The sequence below is a fragment of the Bipolaris maydis genome (assembly GCF_028858645.1).
Source record: "Bipolaris maydis strain C4 unplaced genomic scaffold PSV08scaffold_17, whole genome shotgun sequence".
NCBI lineage: Eukaryota > Fungi > Ascomycota > Dothideomycetes > Pleosporales > Pleosporaceae > Bipolaris > Bipolaris maydis.
The window spans coordinates 137182-160506 of NW_027093873.1; the positions used below are offsets into that span (position 1 = coordinate 137182).

General features: G+C 52.8%; 4 protein-coding genes across 4 annotated transcripts; 1 reads left to right on the forward strand and 3 right to left on the reverse strand.

Moving 5' to 3' along the window:
• Nucleotides 1–533: 533 nt before the first annotated feature.
• Nucleotides 534–1828, reverse strand: PSV08DRAFT_382260 (uncharacterized protein). The gene is made up of 2 exons (XM_014222323.2): nucleotides 1396–1828; nucleotides 534–1271 (listed from the first exon to the last, which is right to left on the reverse strand). Exons 1-2 carry the CDS (start codon nucleotides 1628–1630, stop codon nucleotides 568–570), a joined length of 939 nt encoding a protein of 312 aa, XP_014077798.1. The 5' UTR covers nucleotides 1631–1828; the 3' UTR covers nucleotides 534–567.
• A 2523-nt stretch (nucleotides 1829–4351) lies between these two features.
• Nucleotides 4352–7544, reverse strand: PSV08DRAFT_382264 (uncharacterized protein; the record flags this gene model as incomplete). Its single annotated transcript, XM_014222324.2, has 3 exons — nucleotides 4352–5959; nucleotides 6025–6730; nucleotides 7439–7544. The coding sequence occupies 3 exons, from the start codon at nucleotides 7542–7544 to the stop codon at nucleotides 4516–4518; spliced, it is 2256 nt and encodes a 751-aa protein (XP_014077799.1). The 3' UTR covers nucleotides 4352–4515.
• A 224-nt stretch (nucleotides 7545–7768) lies between these two features.
• On the forward strand, nucleotides 7769–8062 carry PSV08DRAFT_356711 (uncharacterized protein; the record flags this gene model as incomplete). The annotated part of the gene is made up of 1 exon (XM_066092929.1): nucleotides 7769–8062. The coding sequence occupies one exon, from the start codon at nucleotides 7769–7771 to the stop codon at nucleotides 8060–8062; it is 294 nt and encodes a 97-aa protein (XP_065947997.1).
• Nucleotides 8063–13138: 5076 nt separating this feature from the next.
• PSV08DRAFT_211206 (glycosyltransferase) lies at nucleotides 13139–22856 on the reverse strand (the record flags this gene model as incomplete). The annotated part of the gene is made up of 4 exons (XM_014222327.1): nucleotides 13139–14952; nucleotides 15007–15285; nucleotides 15390–22644; nucleotides 22695–22856. 4 exons carry the CDS (start codon nucleotides 22854–22856, stop codon nucleotides 13517–13519), a joined length of 9132 nt encoding a protein of 3043 aa, XP_014077802.1. The 3' UTR covers nucleotides 13139–13516.
• Nucleotides 22857–23325: the final 469 nt, after the last annotated feature.

Sequence of the window (23325 nt, forward strand, 5' to 3'; positions counted from 1 at the left end):
CCCACACGTAGCATTGCAAACCCCTAATCCATGAGGTAGCACACAAAACTCCATCTCACCTCAATCAAATACCACCATACCAAACAAAACTTCAAATAGTCAAAAAAAAAATCATCCTGCTTTGATAAGTAGAAAACACGGGACTAGGTAATACCACTTGTATCTCGCACCCTATCAACAACCCCGATTAAGTACTTGATATGCCTAAACAGTCAAATCTATCATATTCCAATTTGGAGAAAAAAAAAAGACCCCCCGTCTTTACAGTGCGTACACAAAAACCAGTTACCAAAACCCAGCGAGAAGAAAAGAAAAAAAAAGAGAGTGAAATAGCTGGATACCAAAAGAACAATGGTAACACAGCGAACATTTCATTATTCCAAGTTTGATTTTTTTTTAAGGGAAAAAGAAAAGAAAAGAGGAAACAATCCAAACACCCGAAAAGATATCCATACATCATATCAACCTTGACCAAATGCCTTTAAACACACAGACACACACACACACACACACACACACACACACACACACACACACACACACACACACACACACACACACACACTCTCAATTTCCACCTCTTGTCAACCCATCCCCCCACTCGGTAACCGCACCAATCCCCCACTCAACATCCTCCATCCACGCACCCACGCTCCAAACAGGCAACCGGTCTGGAAAAAACACCTTACCCTCTGCCTCGGCATGCTGCTCTGATTCATTCAGCCTGACCCAGCACCCCCTCGCCCTTGGACTCCTCGCGCTAATGTCAAACGCCGTCCACCTGTCGGTGCCGGGCAGGACGGCGAGTGCTTTCTGGGGATCGGTATCATACGGATGGACGTGCTCGGCGTCGAGAGCTTTCTTCAGGGCCTCCTTGTGGCCCGGTGGTTCGGGGATGGGGGGTTGGACGACGGTGAGGTTGAGGGGGATGTAGGCCGTGTTGACGGGTAGGGCGGGGATCCAAGTCCAGGGGGTGAGGGTGCAGGCGAAGAAGGGAGGGGTGGAGTCGCCGGCCTGGGAGGATGGGGGGTACACTTTTACCGTGAGCGAGGCGGGGGGTGAGGCGCCGGCGGCGGTCGGGGGCGAGGAGAAGGTGAAGCGGGCGAGGTGCTTGGGGATGTTCCAGTTGAGGCGCCCGTTGTAGGTTGTGGTGCGTTGGGAGACGTAGATGCGGGATATGCGCAGGGCTTTGGCGGGGATGGAGGAAGGGGTCGGGGGGAGGAGGGGCGTGGTGAAGTTGCCGGGGACGAAGATGATTTCGTCGTATGGGCCTCGAAGGGGGGTTAGAATGAGTTGAGTTGGGTTGTGTGTGTACATATATCTTTGTAGGTTCGGCTTCCTTGTGAATACGAATATGATGGGGTTTTGTGATGGCAAGAAGGAATCAAAACATACCAACGGGCGTCTCAGTGTACCTCACCACAATCACCGCACCCAACCCACCCTTGAACGCACCATTCTCTTTTTCATCCGCCCACGAAGCTTCAAACTCATCATACGTCCCCTTTGGCAACTCGCTCAGCTTGAGGAATAGAGAATACGACTCAGCCTTTAGCTTGTCCCATGGCGCCTCAGACCTAGGCACGGGATGCCGTTCCGCGTCCCCACCAAACGTGCCGTATGTAGCCATTGTTTGCGCTGGAAGATACGACTTGAAAAAAAAGCGGGGAGCGTGTTGGGGTCAGATGAACAACTATACCTGCAATCCCCTAGAAAGACAACCTCATATATATCTTTGGAGCAACGAAAAACAAAACACAAGGTTGGGGAAGGCCAAGTTGCCAAAAGGTTTTATCAGCGCAAGAGCCAAGGAAACCTACGGTTGTGGCATTAGGTAGGGACTAGGCCGGGTCAGACCCGAGGTCGATTACTTTTTTATCTCAGCCTTTGCGCTTTCCTATCTCGCGCTTCTCCAGGTGGCGTAGTGAAAACGGCTGACGGTGCATTGCATAAGCGCGCGGGCGCATTTCGACTTGCGAAATCTGGATGAGTTCCGTTGGCGATTACGGGTGTGTACCAAAGGGATGTCTCGTTTGGGGGTTGCGCGGTGGCTGGCGGGGGCGGGGGCGGGGGCGGGGGGAACAGGGATGGAAAGGATGGATGTAAGCGGAGCGGGATGAAGCGTGTCCGGCTTTTGGAAGTGCTACGTGGCTGGGTGAGGTAGCGGTGATTGGGTAGAGAAGGGATGGATGCAGGAAAATATATCTAGATGATATTGAGATGATGAGGTAGGGAAGGTAGATTAGGGTGAGGACTGCGAGTATGCAAGGATGCCCAAGCAAGAAAGCAAGAAAACAGGACTATGCGACCGGACGGTTTGGACTTGCGAACAAGATTTCAAGAATGAGGTAGGAAAATGACGGTTAAAACATGACTTGGCGGGGTGATGCAGGGGTGAAGGGATAGATGGGGGGGGGGAGGCTTGGGTTTTGTATGGAACGGAAGAAAGGAAAGTAGGGAGGAGAAACCCATCACATTCAAACACCTACATCTGCTCATTCACCTCTCTTGCTCCAAATCGCATGCGCACAAAATATGAGTTTCCTATCCTTACAAGCGTCATCCTCTGCCGCAAAAGGAATGAAGAAAATGTCCTCTTTTTTTCTTCGTTCCCGCACGTAGCGCTGCAGGCGCACGTGGCTGGGTTGGGATCCATGCATAGTGGGATAATTGCGTGCATGACATTATATGTGTGACTTTGTATAACCAGGGGTTCAGAAAGATGGGAGAGAGGACAAAAAACAGGATGGGTAGTATCGGGTTGGTTTTCGGGGGTGTTCTTGTGTTTGTGTTACACAGTTTGTTGTGGGTTTACGTTGATGCATGTGAGACTTTGAGAAGCAGAAGAACAAGTAGTAGGGGAAAGGGCCCGTGTTTCAAGGACGAGTTAGAATATTAAGTTTCTTAATCCGAAAAAAGAGGTATCCATAATTATCTTATCCATCTTACATGTGGAGCCTTTTACTCACGTCCCTTTTTCGTTGCAAATACTTGGTGAAACCCTCATGTACATATTCCGTGTACCCTGATCCGCAGCCTCGGTACCTTTTACCGTTCCCTAGCCCGCAAAAACAATCACATTCGCCACCAAATCTTCCTATTTCTAATCTCCCCCATCTACGAGATTGCAGCCGTCTGTTCCCAGTGCTTAACCCTTCTCCAGCCGTTCCCTACGCACTTGACTCGTCGGCCATAGTCTCGGCCAAATACGGCCAAGGAAACCACACCCAAACACAAGAGCCACCAAAACACTCACACGTGACAGCCGTCATACCCAAACAGGCAGTTGGGGCACACAAAATGCATGTCATGCAGGCCGTCCAGCCCGTCGGCGGCTATTGCGACGGGCAGTCTAGTAACAGTAGCGTGGGGAGGTAACATGAAGTCGTGTCTTGGCAGGCCAGACGTGAGGCGAGTCATAGACACACGTGCGGTATTGCATACATGTGCGTGCGTACGTGCGTGCGTGGACGTGCCGCTTAAAGGACCCTGAGCGCGGGCAAGGCGCAGGTGCGCTATGGGCACGAATACATTTGTGGGCTTTCATTGCTCCTAGTTGGGCATACTGTTAGTCAGTAAGGACGCACGTGTGTTTCGTGTGGTCGTCGACTAGCTGAGCAGCTGTGCTAGCTCTCGTTTTGTTCTTGATGCTTTTCGATTGCCGACTCTTGGCTTAACGGCCGTAACGCCACCCTGGACGAAAAGGAGTCGTGGTCCCTCGAGTGAACATGGAGGAGCCTTGTAGCTTGTAACAGCAACGTGTTGATACGTGGGATGGATTTTTTCCATTCCATTGCTTTACTTGGTTTGTTGTCTGGGTGTTGAAACAGCGGTCAGAAGGGCGATGCCGGTAAGCGATGAGACGGGATGTGCGTAAGACGAATTAGATCGAGGTAGAAGAGTATGTAGAGCGTAGTATTAGAGAGATCCCTCTTGAAATCCCCATTGTTGACTGACTGATTGACTGGTTGACAAGAAAATCCATCAAGTCTATAACTATATCATACTGAAAGAAACAAATAAAACACGGCGCATGAGCGTAGACCTGTTTTGATAACTTTTTGTGACTGCGATATAAACGCCCGTTGTTACAAAGACCCAAAGTCTAGAAAGAGGAGTCGGAAACAAACAGAAAAGACAATGATGACCCAGGGGATATATTCCGCATAAAACAAAATAAAAGGACATGGCCACTCATTCACCTCTGGTAATGAGCATCAAATCGTGATACCAAGCGTAGCGTGCTGGTAGAGGAAGATGCACCTCTCGAGAGATGTATGTACATGAATCAAAACATGTGACGGGCTGGCGGGCAATTTTTTTTTTCGTATCCAAACACCAGGGCTGGCTGGCTTGGGTCAGAGATGAGAATGAAAGGATTCTCCCAATCCGAGAAACGCCAGGAGATGCAGATGACGAAGAGATGAAACCAGTCGTGACCTTTTCGTCTTGGATGATAGAAAGTGGGGTATTAAGAGAAGTAGAGGTAAAGTTCAAGGCATGTGCAGGCATGGTTTAGAACATGGAAGGATCTATGCCACCCATTCCAGCACCGGCAACGTTGGCATTCTGCAGATTCTGGAGGTTTCCAGTAAGACCGAGCTTCTGCATGGCCAACTCGGGGTTGCAGTGAGGTGCGTGGGAGCGGTGGTATTTGAGACCGTTGAGGTTCTTGTACCGCTTGCCACAGACTTCACAGCGATATGGCTTTTCCTTCTCCATGCCAACTGTGCCGGGGTATGGGATCGAGGTCAGGGGATCGACAATGGAAAACGTGCCGTCGTCGTTCTCCTTGAGTTGCTGGTTTTGGTGGCCATGCTGCTTGTGGTACTTGAGACCGTTTTGGTTCTTGTACGCCTTTTCGCATCCAATAACTGGGCATCGGAATGGCTTGACCTCTTCGGGGAATGGGAATTGGGGAATGCTAGCACCGTTGAGAAGCTGCTGTTCCCGTAACCGCCTGGCCATTTCGCTCTGGTCGTTTCCGCTGAGCTGGTAGTTCTTGAGGGCTGCTTGCAGCTGTGCTTGGTTGAGACCACCGCCCTGCTTGCTGAACAGACGCTTGCCTGGCTGGTCAATTGTGCCATTGTTGTCAAAAGCGGCCATGCCAAAGTTGCCGTTGCCGTTGCCGTTAAAGTTCATGCCCATGGGCATTCCCATGTCCATTCCCATCATTGGGTTGAAGCCGCCAAAATCCATGTCAAGCTCAGCTGGAGTGCCGGGGTGTGAGGATTCTGGCGAGGTCAGGTTGTGGTTTGCCATGGGCATAGTGCCCATTGTTGGTGTGTTGACCGAAGACACGGTGGGGTTGTTCTGGAGGTTGAATTGCTGCGAGGCCGAGGGTGTGTTTGGCGTTGATGTTCGCATGCCTTGGTGGTTTTGCATGTTGTTGGCCATGTTGACGTTGACGTTGAGATTTGACTGCTGGTTCTGGTTCTGGTTGAACTGATTTTGTACTGGGAATTGCTGCATCGGCTGCTGCTGCTGCTGCTGCTGTTGCTGCTGCTGCTGTTGCTCGTCAATGGAGCCCAGTGTGTCAAAATTGATGTCATCCATATCCATGTCGTCTAGCGAATCCATGTCCTGGACAGTGGACAGGTTGGAGCGGCTGACGGAGCCTATCCGTGGGCGGTGCGCGCCAACTGAGCCCGATCTTTGTTGGAAGCCATTTTGGGTGTTGAAGGGTGCATCGCCCTGCGTCTGGCTGGGCGCGATTGAGTTTGTTGGCGCCCCTGATGCAGAGGTAAAGCCATTTGTGGGGGGGTGTTGGGGGCGGGCGGCAGGCGCGTTTGCATGCGTCTCCTCAAAGTGCTGCAGCAGATCGTGCAGCGAGGCGAGGGTGAGGCCGCAGCAGGTAAAATCCTTCATAAAGGCGGCTTCCATCTTAGGCAAATATGACGACGAGTGGAACGAAGGCGAATTGTTGGCAAAAGGAGCGGGTGAAGTGCCCATCATGATGCTGGGCAAAACGTGTTAGTCGGGTTTTGTTGTGGCGGCCCGACAAGCGGGTGGGGGCTAACTTACTCATCGCGAATCCACGAGCCGACCGAGTGGCCGCCCCAGCTCATGCCGCCAGCGAAGCTGCCCATGTTTGTGCTCTCGCGACGGCCACGGTCCTTCATGGTGATGGGCCGGGCGCCGCTGTTTCCGTAAAAGGAGGAGCCGAGCATGCTGATGGAGGGGTGGCGGTCGCTGATGCTGGGACGGGCATTGTGGTGGTTGAAGTCGAAATTGTTAGGGTTGAGCAGACCGGGCGTGGTAGCAAGGTCTGGCTGGGCCTCTGCCTGCTTGAGGGCAGAGGTGAGGTTGGACGTCTGGTTTGGGGGAGAGTTTGAGCCATAGCGCGGGGGCGTCTGGATGTCAATGGGCGAGGCAGTGGCCATGTCTGCGAAGCCGGCGTGGACTTGGGGCTCTTGCGGGAAGAGCGAGAAGCTGCAGTCGCCCGCGTCCTCGAACAAGACGTCCTCGTCTGGTTGGCGGCTAGCGGCAAGCTCGTGGGGCTTGCGGTGCCAGAGGTTGACGAGGGTGGCGGGGGAGTCCTTGCTGACACGGCCAAAGTGTGGCGACGAGGGGTGGTCGACAGGCGTGGTGATGGGAGTGCTCGCTGCGGTGGATTCGCGCGGCGAGTGGGTGAGGGGAGGCGGGTGCTCGTATGAATCCAGCTTCACGGTTAGGCGAAGGCAATGGGATATAAGCAGGCGGCGGGGTGCGCGCGGTGTTGTGGCGGGGACTGTGCGAGGCGTTTAGGCGCGGGCCCGGATGACTGTGCGGCGGTGGTGTGGTGTGGCGTGGTGCAGGCGAGGATTGGTGCGTGCTGCAACAATGCGTGTTGGTGGTGGTGGTGGTAGTGGTAGTGGCAGTGGCAGTAGTAGTGAGCAATACGAGGCAGCAGCAAGAGACGTGTGTGCCTTTGGCAATGCAGGTCCGGCGGCAATGGATGTGTTTTGGGGGGGCTTAAAAAAAGTACCGATGGCCGTGGGTGACGCCGGGGCCTGGGGGGGGCTATATGTTGGCGTGGAAGCGGTGACGAGGTTAACGAGGGTAGAAAGGACAAGCGGCCGACTGCTGGGCGGACTTGGAGGATCCCTGGCGATGGGTGGGTGGGCGCGGCCAATTGCGGGCTGGCGCTACTGTAACCTGTATGCGTCGCCGGCAGCAAAGGTGCAACTCTGACGAAGAGCCATGGCGGGTTGCATGACGAAATGAGCGGCCACACAGGCGACTGCAACAGAACGGCCGAAGCCCACTGGCGGCCTGCGTGTGCGAGCGACAGGCACCCGGCACTGAGGGTGAATGTCATCGAGGGCCGTCCGTGGCGGGGCGGGCTGCCGGCCGAGGCAGAGGCGTGTTTGGAGAGCGACGAGACAAGAGGCGACGAGCATGGCATGCACGGCCACACGGTTGGTCGCCCCTACAGCTAGCAGCTAGCCGGACGTACGATGCACAAGGACATGGACTAGAGCCGGAGCGCCTGTTCGTCTGCTCGCTGTCTGCGTCTGCGTCGGCGGTTGCCATTGTGCTTTGCCTGCCTGCGGCCAGGCCATCCTTGCTCGCTGCAGTTGTTGCCGTCTTCTAGAAGGACGTGCGACTGGACAGAGGGCACTTGGTCGTCACTGGCATGCGCGCTGAGCCTACATAGTGCGCCCGTTTGCAGTGGCGCAGCTGTGGTCCGAGGAAATTCCGCCCGCGTGCTGCTGATGCACACGCTGTTGCTGGGCTTGGGCATGCCCGTCGTGGCGGTGATCACCTGACCAGGGGGCCTCTCGCCATGCTCCCAACACGGGCCTGCGAACCGCCGCTGACGCTGGCTGCATACAGACTACTGGTAGCACTTAGTACTTACATGCTACACGGATACAGCTGCCAGCTGCTACCGTGGGCGTGTGCGGGTGGTGCTGGTGCTGGTGCTGGTGCTGGGACTGGTGCTGGTCTTGGTGCCGGTGCTGGTGCTGGTTGCTGGGTGCGCACCAGAGGGGTGGCGCCACACGACAATGCAACGGCCTGGGCTACGACTATTGCAGTCCTCGTCCTCGTACCCGCACCCGTACTAGGCTTTTGTTGAAGCATCCGTCCAAAGCAAAGCACTGCCTGCAATGCCCTCGACGCTGCCGTCGCAAACGTTTCAACCCAGTTGAGCGGGCAGGTCGGCGCGTTGCATCTGCCCTGGCCGGCCTCGCTTCGGCTGTTTGCCTGTGTTTGGGCTGCTCTTACACAAGAAGCAGACTAAGTGGCCGCCGCCAGCCTGCCTGGCCCTGGCTGGCGCTACTACGTTGATCCGAGGCCTACTCCAACTCACCCTGGCCAGCCCATGGCCTCCAGCACCCGCACCACGCCCACGCTCCGCCAGACGGCCAGCTGCGAGCCTAGAGTCTGTATACACTGCACCACACCACACCGATGCACGTCTTGCACTGTGTGTCCAAGTACCCAAGTGCCTGCCTGCCATCTCGACTCCCCAGCCGCAGTCCTTCCGAGAATCCAGCCTGCAGCCTAGCTACAGGCACAGTCGCAGTCACGCTCCCCCGCGCCCTCGTATACGGACAGTAGTCAATGCAGAGGCAGGCCGACGGCTGCTGCTACCAAGCCTAATACCCCATGGTCCACGGCCGCTCGCTCTTCAGTGTCTGGGGCACATGGTGTCGCCTGCTTACGTGCAGCTGCTGAGATCGGCATCAGCCTGAGCCCACGACCCGCAATGTCGTGCTCCTTCTCCAGCGCCTGCCCCATTTCTCTCGTCCATTGCAGATTGCCTTAAAGCGTGCCCCCCACGCCCGCCGCTGGCCAAATTACGACTGCCTTGCCTCGACTCCTGGTCCGAAACATGGCCTCCCGGCCAGCTGACTGCGAAGCTCTGCTGCTGCTGCTGTCGACTTGCTTCCTTGCACACCACCGGCGCCCGACCACCCGAGCGCCTGCCTCGCGCCTTCCTTGACCACACCAAGCCCATCCCTGCCCGCCTGCCTTGATTGGACCCTGCAGCTGCTCCCACGCCCGCTCTCCAACAGTAGTCTACACACACGCGCGCGCGCACGCACGCACACACACACGCACGCACGCACGCGTTGCACTCTGCCAACAGACGTGTACACTTCTCACTCATTCACACACACCACCCTCTCTCTCTCCCATCTTACTACATCCTCCCATCCACCCGTCCCATCCCTCCATCCTTCCGCCTATCCATCCATTCACACGCCCCCTGCCCCTGTCTCCCAAGCCGGACGACACGTATCTCTCCGCCTCTCATGTATGCTCCTTACACATATACATGTCGTCTACATGACCACATACCACGCACATATATACGTACATCATACTACTACTGCTGCTGCTGCTACAAACATTCTACATTCATTCATTTACCTGGGCAATAGCATGCATCCCCCATTCACACCCGCTCCCGTCTCCCCCTCAGTCGCCGCTCTCGGTCGAGGCGCATTTCGTTGGGGCGCGGGCCTCCCGCAGTCGCCTATCACCACCTCCGCCAAGTGCCTGCTGCTCACTCAAAGGCCGACCGGCGCTTTTTCCGTCCAGACTGACTGGCCGACGTCACTCTCTACTTCCCAGTCACAGTCGCCGCCCATCTGTCGTTCATGCAGCCTGCATCGTAAACGGCATTTGGCAAACTTTAGCCCTACAGCCAGTAACCAGCCCCGTAGCTGCCGCTGTGCCGTCCATTTCAATCTCACCTGAATCGTCCTCCACTCTGCAACGTCAACATCTCTCTTGCAGCAGGTCTGGCGAGCCGCCCCTCCCTCCCTCCTTGGTTTGCAACACTACCCCAAATCCCTTTGGGGGAATGCAATGCCAGTCGCGGCTAGCCCTACTCACCGCTAACCATATAACCGGATGGATGCATTCATGCACCGTACATCGACCTCTACTATACACACCATGTCCCCATCCAATACTAGCGTACCGCCAAGGGTGTTTCCGCTAGACTGTTTCAACCTTAGGCCTTGCGCGCCGTGCATCAGCCCTGTTGACGTACTGTGTGCTGTCTGTACCCTCCGTGATACTCGCCGTTTCGCTGTCCCATGGAAATGGTAGTCTGGGGTTCCCAAGCACTCGTGCTCCTCAACCTCCTTGCCAACAAACCCAAAAGTGCGCGGGGTATACAGGGCAAGCATACATACATGCACACTACCCAGCAACGACAGCTCGCCACCACAACAAGCGTTGATGGCGCTTGCATGCGCCCTTTTCCCTTTCCCACGTACTTTGACGACTATGTAGTCCATTTCATGTGATATTCAACAAGCTAAACACTTACTTCCTCACCTCACCACTGGCTCCTCCCATTACCACCCCCGACCCCTTCCTTCTCTTCACCCTCACCCTCAACGTCATCTCGCATCGGTGCGAAGTACGGCTACAGCCATGCGAAAATCATCAGTCAAGGTATCCCGTTACCACGACCATCTAGAGCCAATGCATGGCCTCATCACCCGCATCTGATGCTTCACTCTGCTCTGTGCTCTGCCCCACCAGTGTACATGGACATTTGCCTTGTTCACGTTGAATTCCGAGTCCCGCTACCTCGAGACGGTTCACACAAAAAGTCACCTGGCACCGCGCCTTGCCCACCCGATACACGCTGTACACGAATCCCCACTCTTGGGCACTATACAGTATGCACTAAGCATTTCATGCTTCTGCACTAAACCGCGTTGTCTGGTCGGTCCGATCACCTATCGACAGTCACGTGTCAATGGCGCTAGCACTGCACCCGATATGGGGAAACTCCAAAGGCCAGGCGTGTACCCGTTGATGCGCAACCGGGGTCGCCAGCGGTACAACCAAACATGGCTTCCCGATTCTGTCTTCAAGGATTTGTACCTTGACAGCTGAAGCAGCATGATGTAAACCCCGGTCCCTTACAAGACGTCTTCGGCCCTTCATCCATGGACTGCACCACAAACACCCCATCGGCATCTCTGACGTCACTTCCGCTGCTGCGGCTCGCTTTCCTATGCCTACACCACGACTCGGAAGATAAGAGCCAGACAATAGATTGAAAACAGGGGCTACCATCGCATCGTCAACCAGGTTCCCCTTCCTGATCGACAATCTGCTATACGCCAAATCGCTGCCAAAGCGTCACAGAAGTGATAGGCATCACGGCGATGCAACTCCACGCGTCCCTCCTATCGCGATAGCTCGTCGTATTACTTCACGCGCGCCGTTGACATTACGACATGTCGTCGCCGCAAACGGCGCGGCTGCGGCACTCCTTACCCGTCGCTGTCGCGGAGCCGCAACATATGACGACAAATACCGAACCAAATTGCTCAAACAGGCAACATGACAACTTCTAGCCTCGGCGATCGCTGCAGTCCCATCAATAGAACGTGTCAGCCTCCCCCAAGATTAGCCAGTGCATTGGTCTGCATACCTGACTTGGCATGTATCGTCGATTTGCTCAACCACGACACTTTTCTTCGTCCACCACTCCACCCTCATCATCAAAACATTGCACCTAACCCCCCTTCCCCGTGTCATGATTTGTCTTGTTTCATGATTCTCTTCAAAACACGTCATTTGACTGTGCCGTTACTGCTCCAAGTTAGGTCACATCCCGATGACGTTTAGCCAGTAAAAACGACCACACGCAGTCGTGTGCTGGTTTAGTTGATACAAGATATTGAACGTTATCGCTCGGGAGGGAGTATCTATCAGAGCGCGGAGCATCTATCTCTGTCCGTATCGTGGGACCCTCAGCACATGTGGACTTATAACCTTAGCCTATAGTATCCCACCATCGTGGAAAACGCCCAACCATCACAAACAACAGTATTGTTCAGCCATCTCTCCACGACTCGTTGCACCGCAACACTAGCCATGCAATTCGCTTTGTAGCGGCATCCGGGTGCAGTAACCGATGCAACTGCCAATTCACCACGCTTCGCTCGCCAATATTGCAAGCGTAACGTAACATTAATGTGTCAGAGAATGAAATCGACTGCACTTTGTACCCGGCCCAGTCCGAGCGCAACACCACGTCGGTTTCACATGATTCCCCCTATATGCCATGGATAATTCGCATTGAACGAGTGGAACAAAAGAAGAGGAAAAATCCGGTATAGACGTCGGAAAAGGGGGTTATTCAAGATATGCCAGGTTTGTACCTCATTTTACTAGTCATACTACCCTGTGAACGGCGCTTCTCATTGTCACGACGGAACAAACCACCTTTGATAATCCCCGAGAGATTATAAGGTCCTCGTGGCCACCACCAATCCCTCGTTCCCATCTTTCCACGGAATCCGATCAAAAACAATGATCAGTATCTAACACGCTACCAAACCCATCATTCCACAATCTCCCCTTTCATCTGCCTCATCATCTCGCGCATGTCCATCCCATCTCGATCAATAAACCCCGCGGCACTCACCTTCTCACTCAGCACACGTAATTGCACCTGCGCACTCTTCTCTCCATAACTCTCCAACCACTTTTACTCTTGTGACCTTTTTACTGTAAACCGCTCCAATGCCCCCGCTTCTCACCGTATTACTTTCATCTCTCGTGGGCACGTGACAGTACAGAATGCTTCTCAACCAGCGGATGAGTATCTGCACAATCTGTCACCTTGGAGGCAAACCTCTGTTGACTAGGACATCCCAAGCACCTATAACAAGCCTTACGCTTCGCCCCGCCTGCACGCCCTGTGGGGGAGGCTTGCATAGACGTCAAACGCTCAGATTCAATCACCACCATATCCTTCGCAATCGCACTACCGCCTCCAACGACGATGCCGCCAAAAACAAGTTCCTCGCCGCGCACATTACCTACGTACCTGCTTCGAGCCAAGATAAAACTGGTCAAACAAGGGTAACTAGACATGATGAAAACTTTGCACCCCGTGCCTGAAAAAAAAAACACCCCCCACCCGACCTCGTCTGATCTCCCTCCTTGCCTGATACATCTCATTGTTCAATCAACGTTTGAATGTACATTGGACAATATCAACCTCGTATCCCTTTGTTGCAACAAAGTCTAAAATCTGTACTACTACAATGAATATACACCCTACATCCTGCATGCACATTGCAAAGCCAACCTCAACCAATACATCTTCTTCCACTTTCCATTACATACATCAGATATGATCACATACAACTCAAGAAGCACCATCTTTCACCAAAGAATACGAATCTTTCAACATTCTACTATGTATATGACTACTGTCGTACTAAATCTCCATTCATTCTCTCTGTCTCTCTTTCTTGTGGGAATATATCTCTTCATCAAAGCAAAAAGCGCTACGCTAAACGCAGTTTAAACAAAAAGATGCAATCGCTTTAATAAAAAAAAACAAAAAACAGGCAATGCTATGCTTTTCTCTCCTAAAAAAAAACAAAAAAAAAGACATTAAACAGGACAAACAATCAGACATAAACTAATCCATCCGAGTCGAATATACGTCGGTAAAATATCTCAAGGTCATGAGTGTTAAGAGAGAGAAAAAAAAAAGAAGAGAACTTTCCCATGGTCATAAGTAGGAAGATTAACTTTAGGCGAGTTCCATCTCATTCAAATGACTCCTCCTCAAACTACTCCGTCCACTATTAGGCGCCCAGCTCTGTCGTGCCAGGACATCGCGGCGGGGATCCAACATGCCATTACCAGTGTCCTCTCTAGCCATGGAGCCCGCGTACTGGAACTGCATGGGGCGCTTGCCCTTGGCGGGAGCCACCGACGACGACGGTGTACGCATCGGCGCAATGTGCGTGCCAGAGTACGTTCGAGTCGGGCGCGGGATAACAGGGAGAGCCCACTCGTCGCTCTCAGAGGTAGCGTACTTTGTGCTTGCGCCAGCCGAGCCGGGCTGCGTGTCCCAGGCTTCAGATTCCCAGGGAAGGTCGGGCGAGTAGCGGGATGAAGGGCCCGAGTCATCTTCGTCGTCAATGTAGACGGACGAAAAGGACGTAGCAGCCGAAGCGCGATGTTGAGCAAAAGGACGACGGGGATGCATCATCTTTTCCATTTGCGGATCGAAGATGCTGCTCGAGGTTGTGTCCATGGTGTCGCGCTGCGGCACGGTGCGGGTGCGGCCAAGCGACAACATGCGCGCTGGGTTTCGGGGCGGAGGGGTTTGCTTTTCAAAGTCGAGCATTTCGTAGAAGGACTTGCCAATCCAGAGCATTTGCTCGTGCTCGCGGAGGTAGCGCTCGCCGCCAAACGACTTTTGGACAATGTTACGGGCCATCATGCCGAGTTTGCGGCGGTGGTCGGATTTCTCGTACATGCGGCGGGTGATGATTTCGACGTCTTTGGGTGTGGGCTTGTGGGGGAGGACTGGAGCAGCGACACCAGGGCCGTCTTCGGCATACTGTGCCCATTCGTCTAGCATGGCGAGGAGATTGATCTGGGCGCGAGCCAGGCCGTATGCATCGTTTGGAGCAACAACTTCGCTGTAACGTTTTCCATCATCGGGATCGGTGAGCACGCGCAAAGACGCACCCACATCAGTGCAGACAACAGGGGCTCCAGTCAACGCAGCTTCTCCAAGTGCGAGAGGCAGACCTTCGGAAACCGATGAGTTGAGGAACAGCCAGGTGTTTGCAAGAACCATTGCTGGATCCGCTGTACCGCGCATGGTGACGTTCTGGCCCAGACCCTTACAGGCGAGAATCTCTTGACACTCGGAAGAGTAGACAGGAGATTTGTTGAGAGCACCGTAAATGTCAAGCTTATAGTCTTTGAAACCCCACTCGTTTGTAATAATGTCGGCGGCCAGCAGAGCCGTCTTGATGTCCTTGGCAAACCAGACGTGGGACAACATGGTCACAGTTGGTGTCTTTGCCTTGATCTCCGTGACTGGAGCGAACTTTGTCATATCAGTGATACCGTTGACAATAGGATCGACCTTGCGCTTGAAGACGTTGCGATGTGTGAGCTGTCCTTTTGCGCTTCCAATTTCAATCTCCCATCCTGGGTTGAAGAAGTCTGAGAGAAAGGAGTTAGTTGAGAGCGACAAACTCAAGGGATATATATACGTACCTGCACATGGAAGGATCTGATCGGCGTGATGAAGAATGAGACACGAGGTCAGCTTCATCAGGCCTAGCAGCGAGTTTCGGATAAAGGGTGGTAGAGTGCACATGGCCGATGACAAATAGAGGTTAGTCTCACGCCAGGAGATGGCATGGTCCCAGATCTGGAGAGTACAGTTGCGCTTGAGCTTGCAAACGATACCATAAGACGCAGAGACACTGTGGTGAGAGGCTTGGAAAACATGCGGGATCTTGTCGGGGATCGGAATGGAGAAGATGAAGAGATCTGTAAATGTTAGTTTCACTCAATGTACGCTGGCAGCTTCTACTTACACCTATACCACAGTTCCAAAGCAGTGTCAAAGTGGCCAAGTGTTGGCAACTCGGTACGGAACCAATCCTTTGCCGGTTGGGCATTCGGCATGTCGTCTGTCAGCCACAGCTTCCTCCAAGAGTCTTTGACGATGTCGCTAGTCCAAACCTCTTTCCAGTGGCGCGAATCTTGGAAGTATGTGTTGAGGTTAACCAAAGCACGTGTTGCCTGCTTGACATCTGCAGAAGTCATGGTAGTAGCTCGCGCTCCGCGGACAAGAGCGGTCAGCGTAGGAATGAAGTTTGTCTCAATGTCAGTCAAAGTTGCTGCCTTGACGAGATGGTCAACCTCGCTGTCCAGCTTGTTGGTGAACATGCCGTGGTTGGGATGCATAAAGTCCAGGCCCCATAGGGGAATGATCTTCAGGGATTCGACGTTCTCCTCAGTCTGATGCTTTGGCAGTCCAAAGTCGTTAGCTGATTCCACGACCATGTGCCATTTGATAGTGCGAAGGTTGTTGATGAGATCTCGGCGACATGCTGAGACACCACCACCTTCGTTTGGCCAGGTTCCAGTGTCGACAGCAATGACGTGTAGTGAGTTATCGGTATCGCGTTGCAGTGCCTTAGTCCTGGTGAAAACGACAGCATCTCCACCTTGACCGAAACTGAACAGGTCGCTCATGCGGATGGCTAGAGGGGTCCACGCGCTGATATCGCTAGTGAGATCTGAGCTGGCCATGATGGCATCGGCGTGTAGGGCAAGGTAGTCTTCTGCTTTGACCAGACTTCCACGATCACGGCGTCTCCAGTAAGGTCTTAGCAGAGCCTCCTTCCGGATCAGTTCCTCGTCGACCCAGCGAATGACGACTCCATCAAGGTCATTACGCTTCTTCCAAGCCTTCCAGAGATGAGATCGAGCTCTCGAAGTAGAGATCTCTTGCTGCTTGATGTTCCTTCGGAACAACCGGCCCAAGAAGTTCGAGGTCGGAGTTTTGAATGCCAGTAGAGGGTTTTCATCAGCGAAAGTGCAGCGGGTGGGCTTCTTGAGAACACCAAGCCAATCGTGACGGATCATGTCTGGTGTATCAACCATTATGCCGTTGAGCTTGGTTGTAATCGTTGGGTGGAACTTGTGATCATAAAACCATGTGCATTCGTAAACGTCGGCACCTTGGACGAAGGTCGCTTCATGCACACGTGGGGTAGGTATCCAACGCTCCGTCTTCTCGGCATGGCGAACAGGAGGCGCGCACCAGCTGACATTGGCCGACATATGTGGAAGCACGAACTCGGCACGAAGGAGTTCATCGTCGTACTTGGCGTTCTTTCGGTAGTGGTATTTGAAGCGTACAAGGTTGTTGTGGCTGATGTAACTTCCAGATTCAATATGGCCTTTGTGGTTGTACAAGACCTTTGCTCCGTCGTTTTCGCCTTTGCCGCAAATCCGGCTGAGGGGGATCTTGGTTGACCGTACTTTGGAAATCTTGATCTTGCTTTGCGTTTGGTTCGTTTCATATTCGTAAGTAAACTCATTGGTGACTGAGCCATTCTTCCACTCTTGTCGTAGCTTGATGCGCATCTCTTTATCGTAGTGAGAAACACGAATCTGACCCCAAGTCGGCTCGGTTTTGAGAGCGCCTGAATAGAAGATCAACTTGAAGCCGCCGTCTTTGTCAGGGTGGACGAAAGCCGTCTCAGTCTCTCCGGCACTTTGAATGACCAAGCGGTTCTTTCTCTGGATGATCAAACTTCCCTTGACGGTTCCTGCTAGGCCTGCAATATCTTTACGACGATGGTAGAGGAAGAACGGCAGAGCTATGGACATTGCACGTCGGCTGTATATCCACAGTCCCGTGAGAAGAAATGTAGTTGGCTTGGCAACGATCCACGGTTTGTGCAGTAGTGCCCCGTTCAGCTCACGCTGATACTCGGGATCGGCCATACACGCCAGAACAAAGAACTTTACCCAGGTTCCAGCACAGTGATACACATAAGCAACCGGAAGGCGGATGTATTCAGTGAACAAGCTAAACATCGAAACGGCGGAGCGATTGAGGACCGGATGATACGCCGTTTGGATATCCGCAGTGACTTGACGATATTCTTTGTTGGAGAGTGATTGATCGCCTCGATTCCTAAAGTAGCTGTACTTGACAACTGCCAAGTAGGCTCCTAGATCATAGCGTGCGATGACTGAGAGAATTGCACAGGACTCTTCGGTGCGGATGTTTTCGTGGATCCAGGATAGTTCCTTGTTCGTGTAAGGTGCTCGGATGCCGAGACAACGTCGGAAAAACAGTCGTCGTATGTCCAATGGCAAGCTATCCCACTGCGTTTCACAGTCGAATCCAAGGCACAAATTTCGCAAAAGTTCTCTGCGGCAGGCCTTTCCATACGACAAAGCGTCTTGCCCAGCAACCAATGCCGGCATCGAGCGTCTGTTGCACTCTGAGATAGCATACTGCTCACCGTCGTTCTCCCTGCATGCAAGAATGGATTCCGCAATCTCAGCTTGTGAGTGCGGGGTCTCGAGGAATGTTTCCATGCACGCATGAAGTAAAGTTTCGGCAATAGCAGTGCAGTTGCTGCTCACGTTCGTTTGGCCAAAGCCTGGGCCCTTCGCATCCGACGTTATATACAGCGTCAAATGACCGTCGGCAAAGTGCGAAATGGCACGAAGATCGTTATTGAAGTTGACGACCGCCTGGAGAGGGACAATGAAGACATCGATTTGCCCATTTCTCCAAGCCGACACGATTCGCTGAATTGTTGATGGCATGGCCGGGAAAGCTTGTAAAGCTTGCCTTGAAAGACTATCGTGAGTGCATGATAGCAGCAACGCAACGATTTGATCACCGGGTTGACCAACTGGATTGACACGGTATCTGTTCTCTTTTGCAGCAGCTCGAATCATGTTGCAGTATGCGCGGAGCTCGCTTTGACTGTATTCGGAATCGCTGTTGCCGCTGTTGTAGGCGTGGAACTTGTCGCTCATTGGTGACTCTGTTCCATCATCAGGTTGTGCATTCACAGTGTTTGCTGCCTTTTTGGAACGCTTGGCTGATGAAAATGACTCCGAGACCCATTTGCTGAAGTCTAGAGCTTCTGGCATGCCTAGTTTGGCAGTTCGGAATGAAAGAAGGGCTGCTGTCCAAGTTGACGCGGCAAGAGCGATAATCCTGTCATAGAGGAAACCAGGGAAGACCGCCAAGAGTACGTTGCCTACTATCAAACCAACCACAACAGCTGCTAGCAATGGCATGAGTGCGTGCGGGCCAGAGAAGATCTTGTTGTACTGATACAGCAAGAGTCCAGTGTAAGCACCAACGTAGGACAGGAACAGGGTCAGCCCAATGGACGAGCTATTGAAGATCCAGATGAGGGCAGTGCAGAAAGCAAGCGCCCACACATGGACGCCGATGAAGCGACACAAGGTATTGAAGTAGAGATGACGCCTGAATTTCAGATCGTTAGCCTTGGCTTGTTTGATCTGTTGCGTGTTTTCAATTGAGATGGGTGCCATCTGCTCCGACAGGGTGTGTAGATGCTGAGCCTTGTAGTCGAGTAGGACAGCTCCAATCAGGTAGTACGCGAGTCCAAAACCGACTGATAGGCGGAGCGCCGTGTCCATCTCACCTGCAAAGTCGTATGCAAGTCCAAGACCAGCCGACAATTGAACAGGACTATCTGCTCCTGGCATATCCACTATCTGGCCCCCGTTCAATATGTCCAACCAACGGTCCATGAGTGCGACCAGGAAGTAAAGGATACCGCAGTAGATTTCATCACCTGCTGTTCGCCAGTGAATGAACGAATTGTGGAGACGAATTCCTTTCTGCGATTGTTGCATACTCTCCAACGCGACTTGGGTTTCGAGGTTCCAAGTCGAACTGTACGGAATTGGTCGCTTGGTGTCTGTTATGCGAGCGTACCAATCCAGCAAAAACAAAGTCGAATCCCAGCAGCCAGCGAGTTGTTTCACGAAGCTATCTTTTGTGGACTTCTGCCAGAAATGACGTCCATGTTCTTTTAGGACGGCTTCATGAAGAGCGTTGCGGCACAATGCCAGAATGGCTGGTTCGCTCATGCCCTGGAAGATATCTGGCTCACTAAAAGACCCCTCCGAGGAGGCAACGAGGGATCCGCCCGCGACAGTTGATATAGCTGGACCCTTGCTTTGACCTCTGTTTTTGAGGGCGGTCGCTTCCTGCTCCCTTTCAGAGTGCAATTTCATATACCAGTTCTTGATATCCGAATCGTTGAGTGTCTTGATGTTGTGATACCAGGTTACCCATTGGGTTGCCACGCGTCTGGTGCCAAGAATCAAAAGGGTAACGAAGATATACAAAACACCCAGATAGAGATAAATGTCATGGCCCTTCATCCCAATGAAGATGGTCAGAATAGGGGAGATCACCAAGGTTGGAATGACCATAATGATGATTTTTCGGCCGTTGAGGAAGCTGGATCCAGGAATCTGATACGTGGAAAGCACAGCCAGGACGGTCAGGTATGTAGTCAGTCCAAAGAGGTAGAAGAAGAAGACGGCGCCGTGACCGGGTCCTGATACAGCCGAAATGACGATAAATCCAAGAAGACATCCAGCAAGAGTAAAAGCCAGGCCACCAACCAATCGTGTGAGGACAAACATGTTGGCTGCGGAGAATGCCATGGAAATGAGGTAGTATGTGCCACCAATAGAGATCCAAGTTCCTATAGCGCCAGAGAGCAGCAATGAGCACATCAATGCCAGCGTAGCATAGTACCTGTCGTCTTCAGTCATCCTCACACTGAGGTAAAGGCCGTGCCCGGTAGTGGAGAGAAGCACAATATCGACAAGGGCAGGAATTGCGAAGACACTGAGGAAAGTAAAGCGACGATAGGCAGGCATGACGGAGGCCTTCTGCTCAGGGTCGATATCTGTCTGGGCTGCAGCATAAGCGGAGGCAAATGAAGGCGCATTGAAGATCCACATCGGAGGCTGGTGTTCTTCTTGGTTGTAGTACGCCCTATGTTTCTCCGATAGCAAGATACCCATGTCGCTAGGCTTGATATCGAAATAAGCTTCACATCGAGATCCTAGCGCAAACAGTTCTGCGAATGCCGCACTCTGATCGGAATACTGGTTGAAGAGTGGGTTCCTGTCTGAGACCTCAATGTAGACTTCTTCGAATCCGGCTTTCCTGGCTGCACAGAAGATACAGAAAAGGACAAAGTCAGCCGCCGAGTCGAGTGTTCCCCGGCTGGTGATGTCTGTGATGGCTGAAGTGATGGTATCAAGCTTCTGGTGATCCCTCCACCATAGTATGCTGGTAAACACCTCATTGATGTGTCTGAAGAGTTGTAAAGCTTGCGCCTCATCAAGAGTCGGCACGCGCGAGAGTCGATACCATTTGAGTTTCGCGTTCACTAGCTCCTCGTCGGTGACTTTTTCGCCAATGTAGTCTACGTTGCTCAGTTGCTTAAACTGATGATACGTAGGTACATCAATCAACAACTCCTTACAGCGTTCGCGAATCGCAGGGAGCAGCGAGCATTCCTCTTCCCATTCTGAATAACGAATATGCTGCAGGTAATTTAGAAGCTCTGAGGACGAAAGAAGATCCAGATCTTGAACTAGCCGATCCGGTAGTCGTTCTGGTGAAAATGATCCGGCAGCAAATTCGCTAAGACCGTATTCCGCAAGGAAACACTGGTACCTAGAAAAGCCCATCATACTCAGGTATGTGTGAAGCAGAACTCCTTTGACATCCTGTACAGATTTGGACACATATATGATGATAGCTTTAGTCCGAGGGTCTAGTTCCCACACTCCCCAAAATGAGGCGCCGTTGGGAGTATGAAATCCTGAATCAAGTGCAGAATATGCTTGGAATCGGTAAGGGTCGGCACCATCCTCAACAGCATGGTCCAATGCTTCTACAAGAGCTAATATAGCCTCTCTCATAGTAGGGACAAGGTTCAGAAAGTGACTGCTGCTAGAAGCGTAGCGGCTGAGTGTCTCAGCAGTGGCACTGAACTGTTCCACAGGGAGACGGCTAAGCAACTTGAGATCCCGCAGATGCCGCTGTGACTTGAGGACGCGATCGAAATCTGCTTTGGAAGCATCAATACCAATTGGAAAGCACCCTAGAGATGAATATGGTGATCCGTCGAAAGAACATGAAAGTGGGTTGTCGGTGTGCTTTTCCACTGCCATGGTCCAGTCGAGCCCCAAACTCGTGGGTGATGAGGGTTCTTGGGGAACCAACACTCCATTCTCATCAACCTCGGGATACTCCACAGTAAGTGTAAGGGTACTGGATGAGTCGTCGTCGTTAGGCATGTCTCCATCAAGGCCGGCGAGCGTGTCAGCCAAGAGAGGGAAAATTTCTTGTAGCGGCACGTAGTCGTCAAAAAGACTGGAAAATCCAGGCGAAATCGTACGAGCAGTTCGGTACTTGTCATGAACATCCATGACCTTTCGAGTCTTCAACCATTGGAAAGCGGCCAAGGGCTCCTCGCAGGAGCTGACATCGTAGATGTTGGTTAGGGCGCACTGCCGTGGGAAGTAGGGCACTGCGCCGTGATAACTGCACCACATGTGCGCTCTCCTAAGAACAGCATGCGACAGTTCGGCATTATCATCCACTGTATCCCACATCATTGTGACAAATGAACGTTGGCAAGCTTGGGAAACAAATGACCTGGTTGTCGTCTTCATCTTGTCCATGTCGAAGAAATCGCGACGCTCGCCATTCGACTTGATCGTACCATTGCGAACCACTACGCCGGCAAAGAGCGAGAGGTCGAGTTTCTTTACACCATCCAAGAAGTCGGGAGCACCGATCTCCAGATAACTATCCAAGCCATGGGCTGAAAGAAGTTTTGTGAGGCCATGCAGCAAAGCGATGGGAACGCGGTTGCGCCATTCGGCAATGAGAACACCAGTGAAGTATCGCTTCTGGTCTGGCCGTCGCAAGTTCTGTTCGATTGTGCAAGACAAGAGATATATTGCTTGTGACAGGTCCAACTCAGTGCCCTTTACGGCCGAAGTGATAACATGGGATAGATCGAGTCGCGCGATAATGTAAGGGCCCATGGGAACAGCATCATTGCTGACGGCCTCCAGGATACCAGTCTGCCGGTAATCCAAGACGAGCGCTTCCCATTGCGATAGAACCTGGGCCTCCTCTGGAGTGACTGGGGTTTGCAATGCGCCAAGGTAGACGCCAAAAGATGAAGGTTTGGCGGGGAGCGCGTGCGTAACACGAACGACGCTTGAGCTGTTTGACAGGAGATGAATGCGCTCTTGTACAGACCGTGGCAAGGCAGTTTCGTCTTCATCCTCCTGCAGGATTTGTCAGTTTGGGCGCATGTCGGTGCAGCAGCTTTTCATACCTTGAGCACTTTTCGAAGAGAACGATAAGTCGACCAAACGAGAGCGACAAGGCCGACAAATCCGCTGGCAGCAATGATGGCAATGAGAGTCCAATCCCACCAGTCCCGGATTCGCGTGCCATCCTTGAAGGCTTCGATACCTAGAACGTCGGGCTTTGCCATGGTTGCGACGGCGTGGACCTGGTCCGACTACAAGGCATGCGCCTATATGCTGACAGTTGTAATCTGAACAGACTTTACAGTTTCCTATGCTGGGCAGGTGACAAGAGGCATTGGGTATAAGATGGGCTATCAAGTAAAAAACAAGAGGGCGACAGCCCGCTGCATGGAGGAGTGGTGTCACAACGAGGGCGAGTCGGCGGCAAGCACACAACAAGAACGGCTGGCAAATACTGGCAGTCGACTGGTGAAAGCCAGCTGAGAGCTGGTCAAGAGGTGCATGGTGTGCTTCGTATGCTAGAGTACAGTCAGGTGTTAGTTAGCCGTCGATCTGGCAGTGCATTGGCAACCATGGCCAGTGGCTAGCCGAAGCAATGTCCACTGCAGGATCTGCAGCAGTCAGAGAAGGCGGTCTCATCCTTCGAGAATATCGCAATACGGCGCTTGGCGGGCCCTCGAGATGACAGTGAGC